The following is a 24,063-nucleotide window of genomic DNA, read 5'->3' as shown; positions in this document are numbered from 1 at the left end:
AATAATAGCTGTTGTAGTTATCAGCGATCGCATGGCAGTAGTTCATACTATTATTATTATTATTGCAATTGCAGTGTACTTTTGAAGTATTTTATTTCATTCGTATTCACCATACTTACCTACCTAATTAAGCGGATTTAGAAAATACCAAAAAAAGGGATAAAATGTAAAGAAAAGAAAACTACCAATTTTAAACGTATTAAAAAATATAAAACATGAAACTAACGGTGTTCTTTATTGTGATTGTCGATTAAAACGATGTGTAATTTACAAAAGATGCGCTGCAGAATTATTTTCGCTAAGGGATAAATAAAAAACAACAAGGGCGTTGTGAGGCATGTGAAACAAGGATGAAAATGTGATCACTGATCATGACACCGACGTGTATGATTTCCTAAGTCTCTTTGGTGGAGCGCTGGGACCGTCAGGGGTGCATATAAAAAGCTCCACAAAGTGCCGCCGACGTTCTATTCAGCATTTGGCTACCGCTACACACAACGGTCCCTCCCGAACCGTAAGTACATTAGTTCTATGATTTTATTTTACGATTTTAGTTTTTTTATATCGAAAGAAAAAAAATCAAATAATTATCGCAATACATAAAAAAAAAAATGTTTATACACCGAATGATTCTTTTTAACGCCCTACCCCAGTTTCATCTTAGAATAATTTATATTTTGTAGTTTTTGTAATATTAAAAACATATTTCAATTTTTATCTTTTTTAGTATTTTTTAGAGCATTATCAACTTTGGAACTTAAATGGTAACGTGTATACATTAATATATTAACATTTATATATTATATATTATTCACTTATTAAATTAAGAATAATTTGCTGAAAATATTGACTGCCGCTAACTAGTTTCGAATAAATAGTTTTAGAGTTATTAAAGTTTAAAATTTAGGATGAGAGAAACGGTGGATAGTAAAGTTATTATTATATACACGCATTACCTACTTCTAAAATTAAATAACTTTAAAAATGATTATTTAAATGTTGTTATCGACAAGTCAACATTTTCAGTAAATTATTCTAAATTATAAAATTCAATTAGATATATGTTACCATTTAAGTTTCAAAAAATGTTAAAGCTCTAGCAAATACTAAAACAGATAAAAATTTGAATATTGTTTAATATTGTACTACAACATAAATGAAAAGGTTTTCACGAAGAAACACCACAAAATTACAATTATTTTAAGAGTTAATTAGTATAAGACATTAAAAGAATCATCCGGTACCAGTATGTATATTTTAGAACGTATGTATACGTCTAGGGCAAAAGTCTATGATATAAAAATATTATAAATACTGATTATGGTTAAAAGTTTTTATGTGAATAAGTATTTTAATAGAGTACATATCTATGATAAGGTGTTTGTTTAGTTTTTAGAAAAAAAACTCAATATAGTATAACGTATTTTGCTAAAATTTTAGAAATATAAGTTTGCTCTTTTTTATTTAACCTATAAATATGTTACTACTTTATTGTAGAATCAATTGAGGATAGTATTGTGAACAACTGGGGCGAATATAAATTATACATGCGGTTTTTTAATTGAGATAACGACGAATTATTGTTTATTTTAACTAAAAGTTGTAAATAATGAGGTATTATATTACACATTTAAATAAAATACTAAATTTGTCGGTTTTTTTATAGCGAAAAATGTACTTAAATTTACTCTATTCATTAGCAATTACTCTATCTGATCCATATTATGTAATTGTCTTACAAAATATATTTCCACTTAACTTAATTAAATAAAAAATTTGCTGGTTAACATTTAGCTTATTTATAAAAAATCTTACGAAATGATCTATTTAGTTCATAATAGAACATTCGTTTTTTTATCGAGTTTTTAATACATTGAGTTTTTTTTGGTCGCATTACAATAGTTTGCAGTATACAAATTCGGTATTATCTATAAGTTTATAAAACAAAATTATAGTTCAATAGGCTATCTAAGTTAAAATTATACATTTTATTAAAACAATAATTGTAAATGATTTATTTTTGAAAATTTTCGATTTAAGGTAATAATTTTATAATTGCGTTTTGTTAACCATTATTCTCTTAAAACTGTAATTTTTGTTTTCTTCTTAAAATTATATTAATAATGCAATAATGAGTTTAATATTATATTACTGGTTTTCATAGATATTTTCTATAATGGACATTTTAAATATGTTCTATGAGTAACTGCAATATATACTTACTAGAAAATATTACTTTTGTAATTTAACTTGATTTAGTTGAACTAAAGACTTGGTAATTTCACCTTTTGTGAACCCATTTACTAGATTATTTTTTCTATCGATACAAAACCGTGTGCGATATTGATACTTAAGTAAGTAAAAATTTAAAAATAGTCAACATCTTCACCCTAAAACCAAAATAACCGGACATTTTTTTTGCCAGTTTCAACTTATTAAGATTTATTTAAAATATTTATTAGAACTGCCCTATCCACGAATCATCTCAAGCCAAAATTTGTATGACTCCCCTCTTCCCTAGGTGTGGGGGTTGGACATTTTTTCGTTCTTTTAGGTTTTAAGAGCTTGGTTTTTCTATATTATTTCACTTGACACTTAATACCGATTTGTAATTTATATTGTAAATAAAAAAAACTAATTTTTTTGTAAAAAACGCTAGAAAATGTTAAACCACATAAAATTTAATTTCGTTGTATTGAATTAAGCATTTTAGAATAATATTGTATTTCAAACACAATGTGATCTAACCCTAAAAAATTAAAATCGCGGAACCTCACTTTTTTTACATTGGCATTTAAGAAATTATAATTGGCGTTTTCTTGAAAAAATGGATTTGTGGGTTAAACTTTTCTAGTGCTATGCACCTCATTCAATGTCGGCTTTTAAACGGAAAATAATATTTATTAGTGTAATATTATTATATGTATATATAAACTCCACTATCGAATGTTGCTACGATTCGAAGCAAATATAAGAATCGTGCAAAGGGTTTTTTCGGATTGAATCATTTAATTGAATGTTTTCATAAGCATATTTTATAATAATGATATAAATGTATTATTTTACGTTTGAATATTTATTGTTTGAAACTCACACACTGTATGTATTCATAAGTATTTTGTTAACTGAATAACGATAATTAGGGGAAAAATTTAATTAGTATTATTTACCAATTTAAGAGTTTATTATTTGTATTTGTATCATTTATGTGTAGGTAGGTATTATGTAGTTTTTCAAATTCAGCTAGCTGTCGTTATATACAGACATGCAATTTATTTTTATTTTTATTATGTATAACATCTCGAACATCCAATTAAAGGGAATTTTTAAATGCACACCATCAGTTAAAACTTAATTTTAAAGTAGTACATTTGTACAATTTTGTCATGTTAAAAAATAGTCACATAAAATAAACGCTTCAATGTAAGGCTCTTAATCGTAAAACTATCTAATATCAATAATAATGACTACACAGTACACACTTTGTAGGCAATAAAAGTGATAATAATTATGATATTTGGTTTTTTGGGTATTCCTCAATACAAAATGCTTGCATACATGTATATTTTATTTTATTTTACAAGGGTACTTCATAGATATTATGTCATCAGATCAATTTTGGACCTTTAAATCTAAAAATTACACTAATAAAAATTAATAATCCACCCCTTTTAGAGGAAAAGGCTTATGATATTTTCTGGAGGTTACTATACTCGTACATATTTTGTGTTATATATTACAAGCTTTACACCAACGAATTTTGTACAAATTTGTTAGGTAAGGTGTATAATGCGTTTTATTAGTTAAAAATGTGTTATGCTAATTATTTCAATAAAATTGTTCTGAGGGTTGTACTTGATTGACTGTATTTATTGTTGCTTCTTATAAATAAATACAATAATACAATTGTTTTCGGGGTAGTTTTCTCTAGTCTGTGTCTACTTATTTGCTTGGTCAGTTATATTTGTACATCTATTAGTATTTTGGTCAACAAATTGAACAAAGCTAGTTACTTACTTCTTCCGTCCTCGATTTAGGAGTATAACATTCCAAACTAAATATATCGAGGCGATCAGCCGTGCTGTGCGGATTTCCATCCTGTCAGTGAACGCAGATTAACGTCGGCTAAAGTAGGATCGGTGCTCGGCACGTTGAAGTGCGAGGATTTATTTGGTGGATTACTATGGCCATAATTGGCCTATGGTAATAATATCCTAGGACCTAGACCAATGATGTTTTAACCACATTATGTAGTGTATTCGAAAACGATTATAATCAATTTGCTAAGTCCGTAATTGTTATTAATCACACATTATTGTATAATACATTTTTAAAACTAGACGTCATTTGGAATGGTAAATGACGTTTCAATTAGCTCACGATATATGTACACATATTATTCAAATAATATGTTGTATTGCAAAGAAAAAATATCCCTCATAATTCGAATGAAATATAGTTATTTTTTCGAAACTTCGAAAATAAAAATTAAGTAATTCTCTCCAAAGAAAAGCAACAGAAGATATTTCCAACCCATAGTTTAAGATTTTGTGTACAAAATTTAAAACTAGCAATATCATTACAGTAACTTTATTTTACACTGCTTTAATACAAATAAATATAACAAATTCACGAGTGTATGTTCATCCTAATTTGCCTAAAAATATTATTTTAACGATTAATGCTTAAAATATAATGACAATTGAAACTAACGCTGGTGAATCTTTTTTATTAATTAATACTAATAACATTAATATTATTGATGGCCAAAAGAAATTTAGAAATATTATGTGGCATTAACACTATATAAATTGACGGAACCATTAAAGTTGTCTAATAAAAAGTCATAGACTATTATTAGTTAATTTAAACATTCTGTGAATTGTTGTGCAAAATTCCAGTTAATATACCTACTCCCCAAAAACAGTTTACAAAAACGCTAAAAGACTGAACTTTTTAACGTATTTAATTATCCGAATGTACCTGTTTTTAGTTGGGACTTTGAAAAAACCTAATGAATTCAGTTTATCAATTTCGAGAAAAATCAGCGGGAGCCTTCTGTTCACTTAGCGAACGCCAATCTGGCTGTGTAGTCTGTATACAGAATCGTATTGAAGTCACTAAAACTGTTTAGATTGTTCGAAGAAATGTGTGACCGACCGGTCGGGAAACGATTTTAAGAAAATGCATCGCAATTAGCTTTTCCCTGTTTTTAAAAATACATTGGCAAATACCCTTCTAGAGTTAATTGGATTCGCCGCACTGACCGTAGGATGGTTATCGGTTTTGTTTGAAATCTGCACCTTACAAGCAATATTGTAAAATAACAACTTGGCGAACGAATTTCCGTAGCTGTTGGATAAAAGATAATGAAATCAACGAGTTTTCGCTACAAATCCAGTCTCGACGGTGTTCGCAAGCATGTTTGGTATAAACTCTTCTATCAGACTATATTATCAGTCACGTGTCAAACGGATTCAGGCAATTGTCGGTGTAATTAGAATATGAGCTGTACCATCAGTTTGTGATGATGGTTCTTAACGTCAATCCGGTAGACAACTTTTCTCATTAAACACGATGAGTTAATGCTCTCTCAGAAACTTCAATCTATACCGAGTGTGAAACACATGTGGTCGTTGTGCGGGTCCATCGCCTCTATCAAAACGTCGCGGTGAATACACAATTTTTAATTCGTGCACACAGGTGTCTCTAAAATAATTATATTCGAGTCTATAATAATACTAATAATTCGAACGTGTAGAAAATTGCCACGTGTAGAAAATCGACGACCGTCGCGATGGTTTAATGAGAGACTGGAAAAGGAAAAATTAAGCAAACAAAAAAAAAGCCATACAGAAGGTCTCAAACTATAAGCTAATTCGACCGCGATTTCCATTATTTTTTTTCTCATCCTTAAAGTATTTTAATACCGGCGCCCGTATAATTGGATTTAATTTAAACGGTTATTTGATTTTGAAGTGTAATCGAAAAGCATAACACTTTAATAACAATAACAATATTATTATAAAGACACCACACGCGGCCGTATCGAATCAACCACGTAGTAACCTAATTGGATCAAAATATAAACGTCAACTTTTTCAGATTATTATTGCTTCATTGCCGTGCTATCCTTAAAGTACACTTCGTATTTCTATTAGATTTTATTTCGTAAAATGTGTCAACCCATTTAATTTTCGAAGGTAGTATGACTTAGAAGGTAGAAAGAACAATTTCAACCATAAATTAATAGTCCGGTATTATCTATCCCAAAATACATGTGTGTATATTATTACGTAGAAACGTTCTCTGTGTCGGAGTCACTCTTCTTACATTAAATCTGTATGCACGTCAGTTAATAATAAACTAAATTCATATTATGCGAATACTTTAATTTTTAAAACTCAACTTTTTCTGTTATCTCCAAGATGATGCTTGAATTTCGAATTTTATTCAACGATGACTTATCACATTAGTAATATTTGGTGTTTATAATAGTTTTGCAACCTTTAGAAGGTTTGGTTTTACAACCATGTGTTACTTTTGTTGTTATATTTATAATTTTTTATAATCTGTTTTTTTGTTTAGGGTTTCAAAAAATGTAATCTTTGGCTCTTCTTCTTATACCTCAATTAGTAATTATCACCAATTAAAGTACTTTTTTTTATTGAGAAGTTCATTCTAGGGTAAATATGCGGTAGTTGTTTTATTTGCGATAATTCAAAATCAAGGAAAATATTTTATTTTTGTGGAGCTGGAGTGGTTTTATATAACTGCAGATTGTATAGTATTAAATATTTTAATTTTTATATGTAGATATATATTTATAACAGTAAGATATTAAAAATTACTATTTATTTTACTAATTATATAATATCAAAAATTAAGTTGAATTAATTTTATCGCAGACTAGAAATGTTGTAAACATAATGAATGAATGTAATTTATTAACTAGGTGGATGCACGTTATTACAATTTTTCCAAGAAAATAATTGTACCGGAAAACACAGAACCGTAGACACAAACAATTATACTTAGAAATTGAATCTCTGTATAAATGTATGTGTATATATTTCGTTATTGTAGTAGGTATTTGCATTACACCTATGTATCTGTATTAAACCATAGTAAGACACCCAGTTTCAAACTTTCATCGCGCTATACTAATCCTACGTTTCCAAGAGCAAATTGAATACGATACTACGCATTCCCTCAATGGGTAAGCCTATGAATTTAAAAATAATTTTCATTTTTTTCGCTTGACATTCAAATTACCATATAAATATGCAATTTCACGCGCGTCAACGTCTTTCTTAAAAACTATTTCTGCTCACAAAAATGGTCTGAAACAATTCGAACAAAAAACTAATCTAAAATAAAACAAAAATAAATGTTTAGGATGTTCAGAATTAAAGTTTCGTTTTTTTTACTGCTTTAATTATAATATATGAAATTTAAAATCTGGAGCTGGTAAAGACAAAAACATTATTAGGCACGTATATTGTTAATCAAATAATTATTATTACTTGGAAGTACTGTTCCAGTAAAAATTCAAATAATAGGATTAAATATTATAAACAGAAGTAAATAAATGAAGAACCCGATGCTGTGATAATATTGTCATACAAAGATTATTTTAAATTATTAAATAATATTTGCCGAAAGTTGGCTTAATGTCAAGAAATTTTCGCAAGACCCTTTTCTTGATATAATGAAGCGTATTTTCAAGTATTTCTCAAAATCTAGTGTTTACAAACGTATTTAAATTAACTGTTTAAATTAAACTGTTTTGTATTTAGCAAAACAAAATCCCGTAGAAACTTAAATATATTTAGGGCCGGTTTATAATGGATACACTTAAAATATTGTTATGTTTTTTTTATTATAATACTTAACCGTTCGTTATTTCTCATAATTCTGTATATATATTAAAATAATCCTGCATGTCTATTAAAATATTACTGCTCCATAAGCGCATTTAATATTAAGTACAAATATAAATACTTAGGTAATTAATCTTATAATTTTCAAAATGTTTGAAGTAAAATAAACAATGTAATAGTCAACAACAAAAAAGACATTCGAAGGCGATAACCTGGAACGTTGAATTTCTTATGCCGTTTGTTAAGATTAAATAATAATGATTAATGGTAAATGGTATATTTTAAGGTTTAAGGCGCATATGAAAAAATACTTTATAAAGTTAGTTTTTAATTATTATTATTACTTTATGTACTTAGATAGTATTTTGTTTTGTTATTTAAAATATTTTATTTTCTCTGTATTATGTTCACTCATTTGGATATTATATTATAGGTATAACTGGCAAAATGTAGCATTTTGAGAATCTGTACATCAATATAATAATCTGTTTATCAATATAAAGCTATTCTACAATTACTATTCATATATGCACTAGATCAATATTTATATTTGTTTAAACAAATTAATCCTTCCGAATTCCATCAAAAATTAGTCCTGCTACTATAAACGATATTATTTATATTTTAATATTAACAAAATACAATTATTATTATTATTATCATTATTATTTTTTTGCAGTTCGTTTAGTTCTAGTTAAACTAAAGCTTTAAACGCCGTGCCGGTCACGCGCGTGTTATTATAACTGTGATTGATCGAGAGAAAAAAATCAAAATGCTATAATTCTGTACTTTTGGGGCTCTTCCGGATAAAAGCAACAACAACAAAAAAAAAAGCTCATTGAATGAGGTAAATAAAAATATTACATTTGATTGACCATCCATCTCGTCTCTTGAAAATATATTTCATGCGTTTGATCGAACAAACGCAATAATGGCTCAACATGGACTATATTTTATTCGTTTTTTGCTGTTTCCCGGTTTCAAGTTTTAATTTGTAATAAAGAGAATGCCTAGATAATACTGTTTGTTATATGTACGGTTAGGTTAGGTTAAGCCCTGTCGAGTCGAATGTCATTTTCTCCCAGCTACCGCGTTACCTCTACAGACATCACATCGTACCTAGTCATCCGATAATATAGTAATAGTGTAAAATGTATTTCTCTGTAATTATAAATGCGTCGTCAGGGCCTTTGTGCGCTGTATTCTCCAGTAGGCGTAACACTATGAACATAGCATCCTTTCGTTACCGTACACTAAAGTAGTACTTATATTTTATAGGCTACATGTATAGTTTATAGTAATTCAATCGTGCATAATACTGTTAGTTTTCGTTTAATCATGGATAGTGTTACTAAAGCAAATAGACTAGGCTCACTGGTCATATATTATTAAACAGGAAAAAAATTTAACTATGGAAAATATAATTAGATTTGTTTTTCAAACATTTTTTTATTAGCGAAAGTTTGGCGCTATAACTCGTTAGATGTGTCAATTTTATTAATATATTCACCTGTATAATTATATTACAATTTTGTCTTGGATACAAACGTGATTGTAACACAGTAATTTAATTAATTTGCGCTTTAGATTATAATATGTAAATGTAAAATCAGAATGTATGCTGTACACTCCTACGTTTATTAAACGTACACGTCATAGTACATTATAATGATGAACGCGAGCAAATATGTTATTCTTTTAAGTAGTATAATTATATCGAAAGCAGAACAGAACTGCAAGTCTAACATGTTTATACATTTTGATTAGTACCAACTGGCTTGAACAATAAATACCTTGCGTTATTTATAATCTGTTAACATCTTTTTTAGAATGTATGATATTTATTGTTTTTTTTTTAATTGTTTGAAAATGCATCAATAAATTGTTGATAGATAAAAAAAAATTGAAAACTATATTATTAATATATTTTTGATAGCATTTATTCTGTGTCAGTGTATTGATGAATTTTAATATGACCAAATATGTAATAAGTACCAGAGATTTTTAGTTTGTATAAATTTTACATCACGATATTAAAACTGAGTTTGTATAAATTAATTGTACATTAAAAAATATACGCTAGTTAGAGTTAAGTCGATCTAACAATAATTAAGTACCGGAAACATCTATAAGTGAATTCCATATGTATAATGCCGTTTTATTTGGATAAAAATATTTTTGGTAGGCTTGTATATGTCGGCTGCTTTTAGTGCACAACATTTCGGGTCCTACGCTTACACTTACACATGACATTGTAGATACACATTTTTCACGAAACTTTTTTATCTTATTATTCAATTACGTTGTACACCCAATTTCCAACGTTCAAACATACCAACGCAAAATGTGTTTAATTCGCTTCGTGATGAGTGATGACTAAAAAACAAACATACCTACAACAAAAACGAAAGATGACAAGGTTTTAGAGACAATATCATATCCTTTTTGTTGTTTAATCTAACATTTAGCTTATTATTTAACATTTTAAATACAATTTTTATACTTTTTTAAAATAGCTATAACTTTTTCTTAAGTACTTTTTTTTTTCAAAATCGAATATGATATTGTCGCCAAAATGTTGTTATCTTTCGATTTCATAATAGGTAGGGGTTTTAAAACGCATTCTACGTAGCTATAATTAGATGAAAAAAAATGTTAAACTACCGGCAAGGATGTTGTGATGGTCCAAAAAATAAATTAACTAAAAAAAAAAGTCCTAATTACGGTACTAATAATTACACATCACAGTCTAACCTTGAAATTAATATTTTGAAAAAATTGCCTATACCTAACTTCTTAATAAACAGGGGTATCACGTCTTCTATATCTTTGAACTATTTTCTTTGTAAAATTAAGTTATATAAGTATAAATATATTTTCTAATTGTATTGATAAAGTCCTGGATGACTAAGGTTATTGGCCTTTTTACTATTGTAGGCATTCTATACTTTAATGAATATATTATTTGATAGTAAACGGTGTATAATGATTAATAACTTTATTAGTAATATATGTTGATCGTTTTATTTTTGTTATTTTTTTTTTTTCAGTGGTATCAGTCAATTTACAAAAATCAAACATGAATAGACAGCAGGTAGCAATTGTTTTATGCATAGTTGGGTGGGCGATATTGTGCATACTGCCGGACAACGTCAACGCGACTGACAAATTCTTCCAAACAGGTGGTCGGTTTGGAAAAAGGCGCGAAAATCGTTATACAGGTAAATATTAATAATAACCAAAATTGTCTGTGAAAACCTATGATTTAACTGGGTTACATGGATTTGAGCATACTAGTTGCCAAGGGCGCCCGCAGGGGAAAATTCCGGGGGGGGGGGCGACTATGATTATGTAATCGATTATGAAAATTTGAGATAGTGGATATCATTTTTTTTAACTTGCAGAAAAGCAAGGGGTGGAGTTTTCCCCCTATGGGTGTCCTTGCTAGTTGCATGGGGGAACCTACATTTTTATACAAACTTCTGATTTCTGAATCGTAACTCAAATCTAATAGAAACATAATAATTTCTACACAGGTATTACAGATATTTTATTGGTTTTTAATATCATAAAAAACAATTTAAAAAAATATAATATGTACTTAAATACTGTTTTTTAAATACTCTAATAGTAGTAAAAAAAATTATTATAAATTAACATAATATAAAAATAGAAAACCGGTAATTAGTAATTATGATTTTTTTTTCTAGCTATCGTCGAGTATGCCTTATTCTTTTTTAATAATATACGTATACGCAGCCCTATAAATAGATATATAATCATCAATTACTAATAAAAAATATTTCAATAAAATCGTTTAATTTTAATTTTTAGTACTTGAAATTATTTCAAGTATACAGTAAAAGTATTTAATTGATCGGAAAATTTTCTGGTCATAATCACATTTTACTCTCAATTTAAATAAATAAACGGTTTTTTTAAAACCAGGTAATTATTGTACTAATAAAAAACAAAAAAATGCCGATAACATAGAGGAATGTAATTGCACAACGATGATCTGCAAGTATTTTTCGAAAGTTACTCTAGTTAAATCAGGTTGATCACAGAAAAATAAAAAAGTCAATAAAATGTTTGTATAGATTAGCAACCTCAATTTTTATGCCGGACGCAACAAGTATAATTTGTCTTTTTTAGTTATAGTAAGGATCTGACGGAACTCGTAGTTTCTCGGATAAGCGACCATATGAATTATTGGCATTGTCTAATCTTAAAAGTCAAATCTATGTTTTTATCGGTCGATTTAATTAACTATTTCCATGCTCAAGCTATATGTATAGAAAAAGTTTCTTTGTTGTTGATGACAAACTAAAATAAAAATTAAAAAGTGTACCATACATTGTGCAGCGCCGTGAAATAAATCATAATAAATCATAGATTAAAACAACAAGGGTTGCAAAAGGCTCAGAAATAGCTTAAAACCTCTTTTGTTTTGTTTCAAGTCTCAACATTTATAACTTTTTATAATTTTCAAATTTTAAAAGACGTAATTAATCTTATCAGATTATTTGAATTTTGAATTTCCATTCTCTAACTTTACTAGTTAATACTAATAAGGTAGAGCTACTATTCACCATTTGATTTAGAGTCGGGCAGGGAAAATAAAAATCTAAATTTCAAAAATTTCCTGTGTTACATCTCACGTAGGAATTGAGAAATGGTACATATTTTTTAAACGAGAACATATAATCCAATCACATTCACATTTTTAGCTGGGCCTTAATTCTAGCATAATGTACTCGTAATACAAAATTGACGATTATATGAAGTTAGAATATTGTAGCGAAAAATATTCCTTTTTTATTAACAGTATTGTTGAAATTGTATTAAAATAAATGAAATAAAACTTGTAAAAATAATAACGACTTATTTTTTTTAGGCGTCTAAGTATAAATATCATGTATAGAATAATGAACAACAATTTGTAAAATATTTTTTAAACATTAAATTGCTGGTCGAAACATTTATTTTTTTTAATTAAAACCATTCTTTTTAACATTTCTATATTCTCTGAAATGTTTGAAAAATAATGTACATTTTATTTAATAGAGGTGGTATAGTTTAAAAATAATCATTAAAATATCAGGTACAATTTTGTGAAAAATTGAATACCTAAAAATAATAAACATTAGTTTAAGAACAACAATGTTGGATCGCCTGAGTGGTTGTGTTCTATTTTTCACCACACCATAGGGGAAGAGGATTATACGTTTGTTTCAAATTCGTCTTACAAGTAGTTGCCAAACATTGTAGCCCGCATGGATTGTTATTCCGTAATGGAAAAAGTTTCATATAAACGTTACAATTTAGATAGATTACATTTTGTATTGAAATAAGTTATTTGTTTTCGAATAATGCAACTTTACCAGTCATCCCACAAAATTATTTTACTATCGTTCACAGTATATTGTATATTGTAGTTCATACCATATGCAGATTGAGTTGTGTATACAATATACAACCCATCGGGGAAGATTTTAAATAAAGTCATTCTTTTTTCTATTTTTAGAAATACCCGTGGCAAATGTTACCGAAATCAATTTTTCTTGTAAATAATATACTATAAAAATTGTCGAATTGCGGTTTGATTGTACAAGCTAGGGTGCGTTTAAGCATTGCTCGCTAGTCGCAGGCGTCATACTACTGTTTGTCTGTTTCTCGAAGTTAAAAATGTTGTGTGAACTATATTTTTATCTATGCCAAACGTGTAAATCGATTAACGAAAAGCAAAACACCGTCAAATTAAGTCTCTATGTATTGTTCAATTAGCTTTGTTTAACCGTGAGAGTTATGATTATCATATTTGATATGGGCGTACTACTTAAACGCAATATTCTCTCCTCACAAACAATTTAAAATTACAAAATAACTCATAAAGTTATTAATCAAAATTGGTTATCAAAAAACCAACGTTTTAGATGATTATATTTTATAATATAAAAGTTGAGTAAATATTTGTTACGTTTCCGTGTACGTTTCAAAGTGATGCATATTTCTATAAAAAGAGAAGGTTACAATTTCACGTTCTGAAATAAAGTAACAAATTAAAACGTTTACAAATGGAAAAATTGAAATTATAATAAATATATTTATTTTCCTAATCATACTCAACTATTGATCATATTAAAACAAACAATCATTTTTGCATTCTGTTTATTGTTTCAACAAATTTTGATTTTGTATAGAATATATTATTTTCTTTTTCAAATAAAATAATTTAAACGCTTCAATCGTTCGTGTTGATAAAATTTAATGTATTTATTTATAACGCTTATGTTGTTAAAATGTATTTTTTTTATACAATTTTGATTACATTGTTTTCATCTATCTACTTGATTCTAACATGAAATATGTGCACATTTTAAAAGGAATGAATTCCCTTTTTTACAGAAACATTTAGTGAACCATTCAGAAAAGTATATCCATTGTGGTATAGCGCGTGTGAATGGGAATGGGGTCGTCTAATGAATACAATAAGAAAACAAGAAATATTGGAAAGAGATTTGGTTTTGGATTTTTACTTGTGTGGTTTGAGGGATAAGTTAGGTACATATATTTTTAAACCTCAATCATGTGTATGCCTTAGTTTTTGTATTTTCTTAATTAGCATTATAGCATTAGCGGTTGTAACTTAAAAATAGTTTAGGTTGTTAATTTTGGATGAATCTATACGAATCCAAGGTTAGTGTTTGAAAAATATCTAAGCAATAAAAATAAGTATGAATTATTATGAAGTATTTATTATTATTTATTATTAATACAATTGTAATTTAACGTATTTCGTTTAACACCAACTAAAGATTCGAATAGAAGTGGTAATAATAGTATTGATGTGTTTGTGGTTGTTTCGATGTAATTTTGTTGTTTGTATGTGTATTTATGTGCGTGCGAGTAGTTTAAAATGTAGAGTATAATTTTTAATCTACTAAATGGGTGATTAATTATTATACTATTGAGTTGGATTGGCAACGAGTGTCGAGGTAGATAATCTGTGTTTTTCTCAGTTATAATAGTATAAGTGTCTTTACTAAGAGAAAATTACTGGTCAAAGCAGATACCTAAGAATATGTCTGTAACCATTAACTATAATAGGATTAAAAAAGTGACAGTTTCTATCCGTGAATCGTTATATAGATTTATATTTCAGAATGGATAACATTGATTCAGATTATAGTAATATCTGTATTTCTTGTTGTGTATATTATGATTTTATAGCTTATTTCTTTTGTATGTTGGAGATGGCTCTATTCTACTTGTAGTTTATCAATTATAAATGATAATACTGACTGAGTTATAATACAAAAAAAAAAAATTAAGTAAATTTTAGTTTAGAAGTTCTAACATTTCTAACAGTTCAAACTTTTATTTAATGGACTAACAATAAAATCATACTAAATTGTATTTAGTTTTATCTATCTCATATTGTATAAGTAAAATTTACTTGTATGAAAATCAAATACCACTAAAAATAAGATGACGGAATATCCTAAATAATTTATTCCAATAAAAAAGAAAACGTATAAGTATAAAACTATATAGACGTGTGAGTAATCGTAAAATATCTCGTTTTATTCTAGTTGTTTTTTTAATTGTCATTCTACCACATTTTTTTAAACAATTTAAGTGTTTTAATAAATGTTTTAATTTTATATTTGTTTACAGTTAAGGGAGGAGGGGTTTCAAATTAATTGATTTTTTTGTAGACTAAAAAAATAACGTAAAAATACAACCTTAAAGAGTAGAGGTATAACTCGAGCCTTAACTATCGAGTTATTTTTGCATCTCCATACGAAACAAATTTGGTCAAATTACTGATGAGACTTTAAGAATCATTTTATTATTTGGACAAAATTGGGAAAATTTAATAATAACCGGTTTAAAAAGTACCGCATCCAAACGTCGGTATTTAAAATAATAAAATTATACAGAAGAAATTATAATACGGATATAATTACAAAATGAGAGTTTGGACGCCAAATGATGATCATGTTCAATATACATAATATTTACTCTGTCAATCCTAGGTCAACGTTGTAACTTGTATCTACTTGATTAACTATGGAATTCGTTAATAATGAAAAATCGAAGACATTTATTATCTACAAAGGTTACTAATTTTTTTTTAATGTATTTAATAAAAGGCAAAGGTAAGGTAATATTTGACAAAAATTGATCTATATTTTACATAATATCCCCTCTAATTTTGTGGTAAAAAATATTAGATTTTCTAGGTACAAAACTTTTTAAGTTATTTTTCTCTGAGTTATGGTAAAAGTTTTATTACAAATGACTATGAAAAAAGAGTCATTTTCTGGTGTATCTATTGGACGGATTTCATTTTTTTTTATGTGAAGCATTACATTTTCTCTATAGAGGCTAAAAGGCAGATTGTTTATTTAAAAATTAGAAAAATAGTTAAATTTATTAGAAAAAACTATAAAAATGTAAAAATACAAACGCTTATAAAAAAAAATTAAAAAACAAAAATTAAAAACAACCTATTAGTCCCCTCGGAGAACACATTAATCTCTAAACAAAAAAACCTTTTTTGAAATCTGTTTACTTCAGGAATCAGGAAGTGATTTCGGGTTTTAGTGCAGATGTCACTTTTATAGATAGTGATTAATCTAGACTATATCTTAATCATTGTGATGGACGGAAGACTAACCAAGTGGGTATGGAAATACGGGTTTGATAGGTTGGTTCCGTTTAAACTTTCGTTCTATTAAACATGTTTTAGCTTTATTAGATATATCATATTCATCTAATGAAAATCAACAACATATAACCCATTGGTTTATCTGGAAATGAATTTACCCAGAGAGCCGGACGATGAAATTAAGAATTGCTACAATATCATGCTTTAAAAAATATATATTTGGGGTTTGCTATGAAAACGCGTTACGTGTTTCGAATTTTGATTTAGTCTTTAATTTTTTTTTTTGGATTTTAGGTTTTTACAATAAAAAGGGTTTTTTGATAGAAACATATTCTTAGTTACTAGATGACAGTTTGAAAAATATCATATTATATTGTCGTTTTGAATGAAAAGTTTGAGTTTGTGAAATTGTGTATGTTATAAAATAATACATACAATGATCATAGTACAATTTAAATGTATTTTTTTGTATTTAGTATTGTGTTTTAATATTATTATGGTATGCGATACAATTTTGTAGTGCTTGATATGTGTTTCATTACTGTCATATAACTTGTCATTAAAAGTTAAACTCTATGTGGTCAACATCTTCTTTTTTAAGGTGATCGTTTCACTGACCTGATGAAGCCACCGACTATGGAAAACGTACCCCCAAGAATAGAACGTGGTTTTTACATCTCTAGGTACGGCAAAAGGAACTCAAACTTGTTTTCAGGTACATAATAAAAGAGCACTAGAAATTTAAAGTGCTTACATTTTTAGATTATTCATTTTGCTTGTATTTTGAAACAATAATATAACAGCATTACTGCACACTTAATAAGTAATAATTATTTTAAATTAATGATTTCAACACTAGACAAAAGCCTAAATTTTAGTTTCGACGTGAAGCTGAAAAGTATTGTTTTTTTTTAATTTTTGTGTCTGGAGTCATGATATCCCCTTTATAACTAAATCTTTTTTCCTTCAAGTATCAAGTCTATAGATCAGAAATCGTAACTTAAAGGTATGTTTTTATTGATAGCAATTTTAAAAAAGGTGACTTTACCTTCATAATATTCAAACCCGTTTCCTAACTTATTAATTTTAATAGTAAAATATTTTTATTATTTCATGTTAGATGTCATTCAAGTTTCTGTGTACAAGTGATTAAATATGCACCAGTGAATACCGCTTATCTATTTGTAACGCCGTGTTTTACTCTTATAATTGTTTTTTGATACTGTGATGATTCAATTAACTTAGGTTAGTTATTTTAGCCTTAAAGTTATATTGTTTAAAGCTAATAAATATTCGTTACTTAGATAGCAAAACGTTGTAACTCTTTATTGTAATGTCAAATCAAATATGTTATGGAGTTTAGTAGTCAAATTCATACATTTTTCACTTTTAAGTTACCAATAATAGAACAGTATATTAGATAAATATTCGTGTTTTAAATGTACTCAGTGATAAAATACCATGCATTTTTGCGCATATACTTTTTGAAGATTTCAACACCACTATAAATATATTTTTTTAAATACAATTTCTTTTTCAGTTTTGCTTGTTAAAAAAAAACAATTGTGTAAAAATTATGAAAATCTGAGTTTGTGCAAACAGTCGTTTACAAATTCAATTTTGATTTAAGATTGAACATTTTAATAATTTAATGAAATATTCAAATTAATTTTCGGTGATTATTACACTTTAATAGTTACAAAAGTATTTATCATTAATTGTACCCGTTATTTAAAAACATATTTGATAATATATAATTTTAGTTTCTAAATGTAGCTGAGAAGGTATTGTTTTTACAATGAGTTTTTTTTCTGCGTTTGGAGTTTGTACCCACTATATTTTCTAAAACGCTGAACTGAGTGCTTTAGGTAGCAACTCTATAGATCAGAAATTATACCTAAAAGGTATTTTACCAGGCAAAAAATTAAAAACGTTCACCTCATCTCCTTCGAAGTTGAGAAAATATATCTAAAAATGTACAATTTAAATATGTTTCACCTTGAAATTAAAGTTTCCTATTTTCGTTGGAATGATTCTTTACAAATAGTATTATCACGTTTAGAAACAAAAAACATATCAAAAAACCCCTTTCCCCAGGAGGGGTGAAAACTTTTTCTTTAATTCTCTTTTTTATGTGTAGTTTTAGCGTTTAGGGTGTGAGAATTATACTCGCGGTAGAGCTAGTGTAGAGCTCTAAACAGACGATCAGAACTAATGGAATCCACCCTAATACTAAAAAACTCATTATATTCATTACAAACATTTATACATTTTCTCGATATTTGTATAACTTCCATTTACAGATTGGCATCGAAGAGTATATTTGAAAGTGATTTTATCACTTTCAGTTGTGATTCTACTGACTTCACTGTATTGGCTTTTTTAGAAATTATATTCACAAACATTGAAATAGTAATTGTATGTTATTTAATAATGTTCAAAAATGTATCATTTTAGACAATGAATATTTCACACTGTGTTTGTCATCATACGGCATGTCATGCGATTACATTGGATTGTCAAACTTGCTTCGCTGCAAAAGGTACATTTAAATTTTTAACATTATGTTATGTTATATTTGTACTCCAGTGACAATATTGAGTTTTCCTGTGATACTTACAGAATACGCCCCTTGGACTGTTCGACCGAGAACCTGGTAGATGATAAAGTCTCATTGAAGTCCGACAACACCATGCAAAATTTCAAAAACGATTAGAGCGACGCTTCGCAATACATTTAAAAAAAATCGATAGCATTCATTAAAGATCATTAGTAATTATATCGTGCAATACTTTAAAATTTAGACACTTATGTAATACATTTTATTTTATAGTGGACATAAATTTAGCACTTATATGTGGATACTGGATAGGTAATTATTAATTAGTTATGTAACTTATGGTCACTGACATGAAATGTAGTGTAGTTATAATAATATTAATAAGATGTTAACACCGTCTATGGAGAACTTAAAACAAAAAAACTAAAAACTAGAAAATGCGTTTTAAGTAGCCTTATTGGTTAAAGTAGTTTTTAAAAATAAACAGTACCTAGTAATAATTTAAACTATTATAATATAAAAACTTGAAATTATTTACGAAATAAAAAACACAAACCGTTGGATTTACTATTGTTAATTATTGTAAATAAACTATAAGGTTTGAATTTATTTGTTGCTCTGGTAAAGTGTTATGTATAACAATAAACAACACGTTTTGTAATAGAACTTACACAGGTACACAAACGACAAATCCGAAAAGTTAAATAATTATTTACAAATAACTCAAGTGTTTATTATTTAATTTCAACTTTGGATACTAAACTTTTTTTCGCACCCGATAGCGGAACAAGAAGAGTAATTTGTTTGTTTGCATAATATTTTACTCGGTTATATCATACTACTTTAATTATTTAATCCTTAATTTCTCTTAATCGAATCTGCAAAATTGAAGATCAATCCAGAATTTAATTTTAAACCAGAAAGCATATTGATGTAAAGTTAAACGTTGCACGTCCATTTGCGTTAGTAAATTTAAAGTACAAATAGGCACATTAATTTTGTTCCAAAAATCAGGTGTAAAAATTAAATTTTATTTTCTAGAGTATATTATTATACACAACGCATCTCATTAATATGTATTTGTCAAGTACATAAATGTACGATTGCCGTTGTTATAATAATTACTAAATTCAGGATTTGTATCAACAAAAATTATACTGTTTTCTTGACGCTTTAGACTAAAAAGCCACTCAATTCTGTAAAGATATAAAAGTGCTTTGGTAACTATAATTTATTTAATTACAAGAAACGGAAATTTTTAAATGAAAATCGGCTCTCTACATAACATAATAAAGTAGCCAAAAAACTAGAATCTCTTAAAAGAATTAAAATTAGACCATCTTATGTAGTCAAAATTTTGTCTGGCTTTTTGGTCTAAAATAAAAGATCATAGAAAAAATGTTCTAAATTAAAAATAATACCTTAAACCAGTAAATTTATAGACATGGTCGAAATGTATTAAAACCTTATTTTTCTTAATTATTACCTATACAAAACTCTTTAAAAACAGCCTAATTTCCTTAATACAATCACCCTTTTAAATTAAATAAACATATAGTACCTATTAGTGGTGGGACTATTCGAATATTCGAATACTTTTTTCGCACGAATATTCGTTATTCGAATAACGAATATTCGAATAATCGATCTGATTTTTCGAATATTCGAATATTTTATCATTTTCTTTGCAGGATTAATTAGATTAAAAAAATTATAATTAAGAGACAACTAAGGTGTCCTTGATCTATTTTTAATAATTTTTTAACAAAATAAATATAATTATAACGAATTATTCTTTAACAAAATAATATTATCACTTATTACAACAAATAAGATATTAACAATTTATATACATATATAATTACAAAAAAACATAAATTTGACAAAATATTCGAAAATTCGAGTATTCGAATTATTTTCATAAGAATAGTATTATTCGATTATTCGAATAATTCGAATAATAGAAAAATTCGATTTGAGGTCTCAGCTCTAGTACCTATGTTCATTAAGAAGACGTCACACACCCGTTATTTTCTTCAATAAACCCGCCTTTCGCCGATTAATTTTACAAAGGCTATAATCAAAACTAAGAAATCAAATTTTTACATAATATAGACAACATTGTCTATGTTCTACTATTGCCCTTTTTTTAATATTTCAACCAGTTAATGAATAATTAATTAACTAAGAAAAGACTCTTTTGACTTTTTTAAAAATTATATAGCGTTGGTTGTATTAGGTATATCGAAAAAAAACGTATGATAGAACATAGATAATTTTGTCATAAATAATATGTACGAATTTCTTTCCTTAACTGTTTATGAAGCCTAAGAAAAATTAATCTGCGCAAAGCAGTTTTGATGGCAAACAATTTTATTTGATCCTATAAATTAACAAAGTATCCTCAATACTATATTAATAAGTATACATTATAGTTCAAACTCTAAATTAAGATTTTTCGAAAAATTGCCTATACTTTACTTCTTATAAATGACCGGTGTGGCGTTCTCTTAAGTCAATACCTAGATACATATATGTATTCACTTAATAAACAAAAATTTGTCTCTTTAATTTATTTAAAAATGATAACACGTTTACAACAGACATTGGCGAGTTCACGTTTATTGTAAGTTGCGACGTATCTTTTGCGCCTGACAACTACCGGTGAAGGCAATCCTGTGTATAAATTCTGTAAATACTTATTTACGAGGCGTATAGTAATGCAACCGCTATTACACTTATACGTACAGATTGCTCTATATTTTCGTCGGGCGTTAAACCATATTTAATTTAAACATATTATTACAGCTGTTATTACTGTTGGTGGATTTTAGGATTTACATTAAAGGATAAAGACAAGTGAGAGCAATCCCTTAAATCCTCGTGATTGGTATCCAGCTAAAATGACGTATTCCTAGTTTCGAGTTTTTTTTGGTAAAATAGATTTTATAAACATTGTTTGTTTCCGCAACGGATAAAAATGTATGTTATTTTAATATAAATACACCAACACAATATAGGAATGGTGTTAAATTTGTATAATAGGTAACCTATAGCTAATATGTAAAATATTACAATTTAGTTAAGTAACATCAATAGTTTTAATATTGAGGGGATTGCATGCGGTCTGTTTTTAAGGAGTTTTGTATAGGCAACATTTAAGAAAGAAGTGGTTTTAATAAAATTCGACCATGTTCATTAATTATCCGGTTGATTTGTATAAGCATCAAGGTATTATTTTGATTTACGTTAAAATTACGTTTAACGTAATTTTGGCTTATTTTTGATCAAAAAGCTACACAAAATTATGACTACCTACTTAAAATAGTCTAATTGCAATTTTATATAGAGATTCGAGTTTTTTGGCTACTTTACTATGTAATATGAAAACCGATTTTTATTTAAATGCTCATCGACTTTTTTCTCAGGTTGTTGTGGAAGTCGATTTTTGAATAACTGTTTCGTTTACTTAAACAAAAAACAATAACGAGAATACTAAAAATTTGAGAAATCAAAATAGGATTTAAACACAATTTTAATGTATAATCAAAATAATTTCCCACAATACCCTAGAAATAAATAAATATTTTTTTAGAATTGAAATCAGACCATCCCAAGGAGGTGTAATTTTGTCATGCTTTTAGGTTTAAAACGTCAAATCAACCGACCGATTTCAATCCCTTTAAAAATTTGATTTATGTAATATTATTTTCCGAAGTGCTACTAATGTCGAAAAAAAACTATAAATCTTAGAACAATATAAAAAAATATACTCGTAATAAAGTAAACAATAAAGAAAACCATGTTGATAGTATTCAAGCAACCGTTTAATACATGTACATTGTACAGAGTTTTTTTTTGGAGAGCTAAGCATATCAGCTACCACCGTTTGTTGTAGATCTTACACCAGACAGTGTGAATATTGTTAGTAATTTTTATTGAGACTGATTGCTTCATCGATATAGAAAATAACAATTATGTTTATAGTGATTACTATATTATGATACTATGATAAAGCTTATAAGTTGTATTACATACACGCATGTAATGAAACCTATACTGTATGATAGATGGCAGCACAAAAACAATTTTTTGTACAGTAGGTACAATGATGAAATTGTGAAATGATGTGGTTTATTTTCAACGATTTTCTAATTTGGTAAGTTCATAATTGATTTTTAAAATTGTATGTACTTTTATAATTAAGAATTGAACATTGGTTTAGTTAAGAGTCGGGCTGAACTACTTGGCTATCGAGTAATGCTCGGTGAACAGATTGGTTTTACACCTAATGTACTATTTTTTAACTTAAGTATATAAAAGTCACTAATATTGTACGTCAATTTTTTCTTCTTTAACAATTTACACCTAAACACATTCATTCCATCTATCCAACTACATTTTTTGATTTAAAATTTTATCTCTATCACTAAATTCATCTTACTCGTTTTGCTATTTAATTTTTCTTCCTTCTTTCATTATGCCCAAAACATCACAATTTATTTTCTCTCATTTTTCCTATTGTTTGAGCCACTTCTTAGCTTGCTCTTGTTACCTAAATTCTTATGCTTAACATATTATATTATGTAGGTGATTAGGTACACGCATATTTTCTACACCAACCTTATTATTTCAACTACTCTTATTTTATTTGTTCCTTTTGTATTCAATGACCAACACTAACATCCATACATTATTGCAGGCTTCATAACAGTTGTATACAAATTTTCTTTTTTACATCAATCAATTACACTTTTTTCTACTCGCCACAGCTTCTTGAATTCCTCCATCATCTCGTATAACCGATCCCGAGTACTAGTATTGGTCGCCTAGTGCAATATGGGTTGTCTATCTCTTTTTAACCACTCTTCATTATTAATGTTAACAATTACATTCAAATGTTATTTATTCGTAATCCTTATATGTGAACTTTTTCTACAGTT

At 27.5% G+C, this 24,063-nt stretch overlaps 1 protein-coding gene across 1 annotated transcript; it reads left to right on the top strand.

The window, feature by feature from the left end:
• Positions 1–470: 470 nt before the first annotated feature.
• On the top strand, positions 471–19,671 carry LOC126844651 (uncharacterized). Its single transcript, XM_050582990.1, has 5 exons — positions 471–514; positions 10,934–11,104; positions 17,162–17,275; positions 19,018–19,102; positions 19,183–19,671. Exons 2-5 carry the CDS (start codon positions 10,963–10,965, stop codon positions 19,274–19,276), a joined length of 435 nt encoding a protein of 144 aa, XP_050438947.1. The 5' UTR covers positions 471–514; positions 10,934–10,962; the 3' UTR covers positions 19,277–19,671.
• The last annotated feature ends 4,392 nt before the right edge of the window (positions 19,672–24,063 follow it).

This window comes from Adelges cooleyi, unplaced genomic scaffold (genome assembly GCF_023614345.1).
Source record: "Adelges cooleyi isolate 19-005CV unplaced genomic scaffold, UGA_ACOO_1.1 ACOO_flye_CR_arks_rails_tigmint_CR_PRNA_651, whole genome shotgun sequence".
Lineage (NCBI taxonomy): Eukaryota > Metazoa > Arthropoda > Insecta > Hemiptera > Adelgidae > Adelges > Adelges cooleyi.
The sequence above is the reverse complement of the archived record's forward strand: the minus strand, read 5'-3'. Positions and strand labels throughout refer to the sequence as shown.

Coding starts and splice junctions, on each gene's coding strand:
- LOC126844651 (XM_050582990.1), top strand. CDS start 10,963: ATGAATAGACAGCAGGTAGCAATTGTTTTATGCATAGTTGGGTGGGCG. Junction 11,105..17,161: donor GCGCGAAAATCGTTATACAG/GTAAATATTAAT, acceptor TTCTTTTTTAAG/GTGATCGTTTCACTGACCTG. Junction 17,276..19,017: donor GAACTCAAACTTGTTTTCAG/GTACATAATAAA, acceptor GTATCATTTTAG/ACAATGAATATTTCACACTG.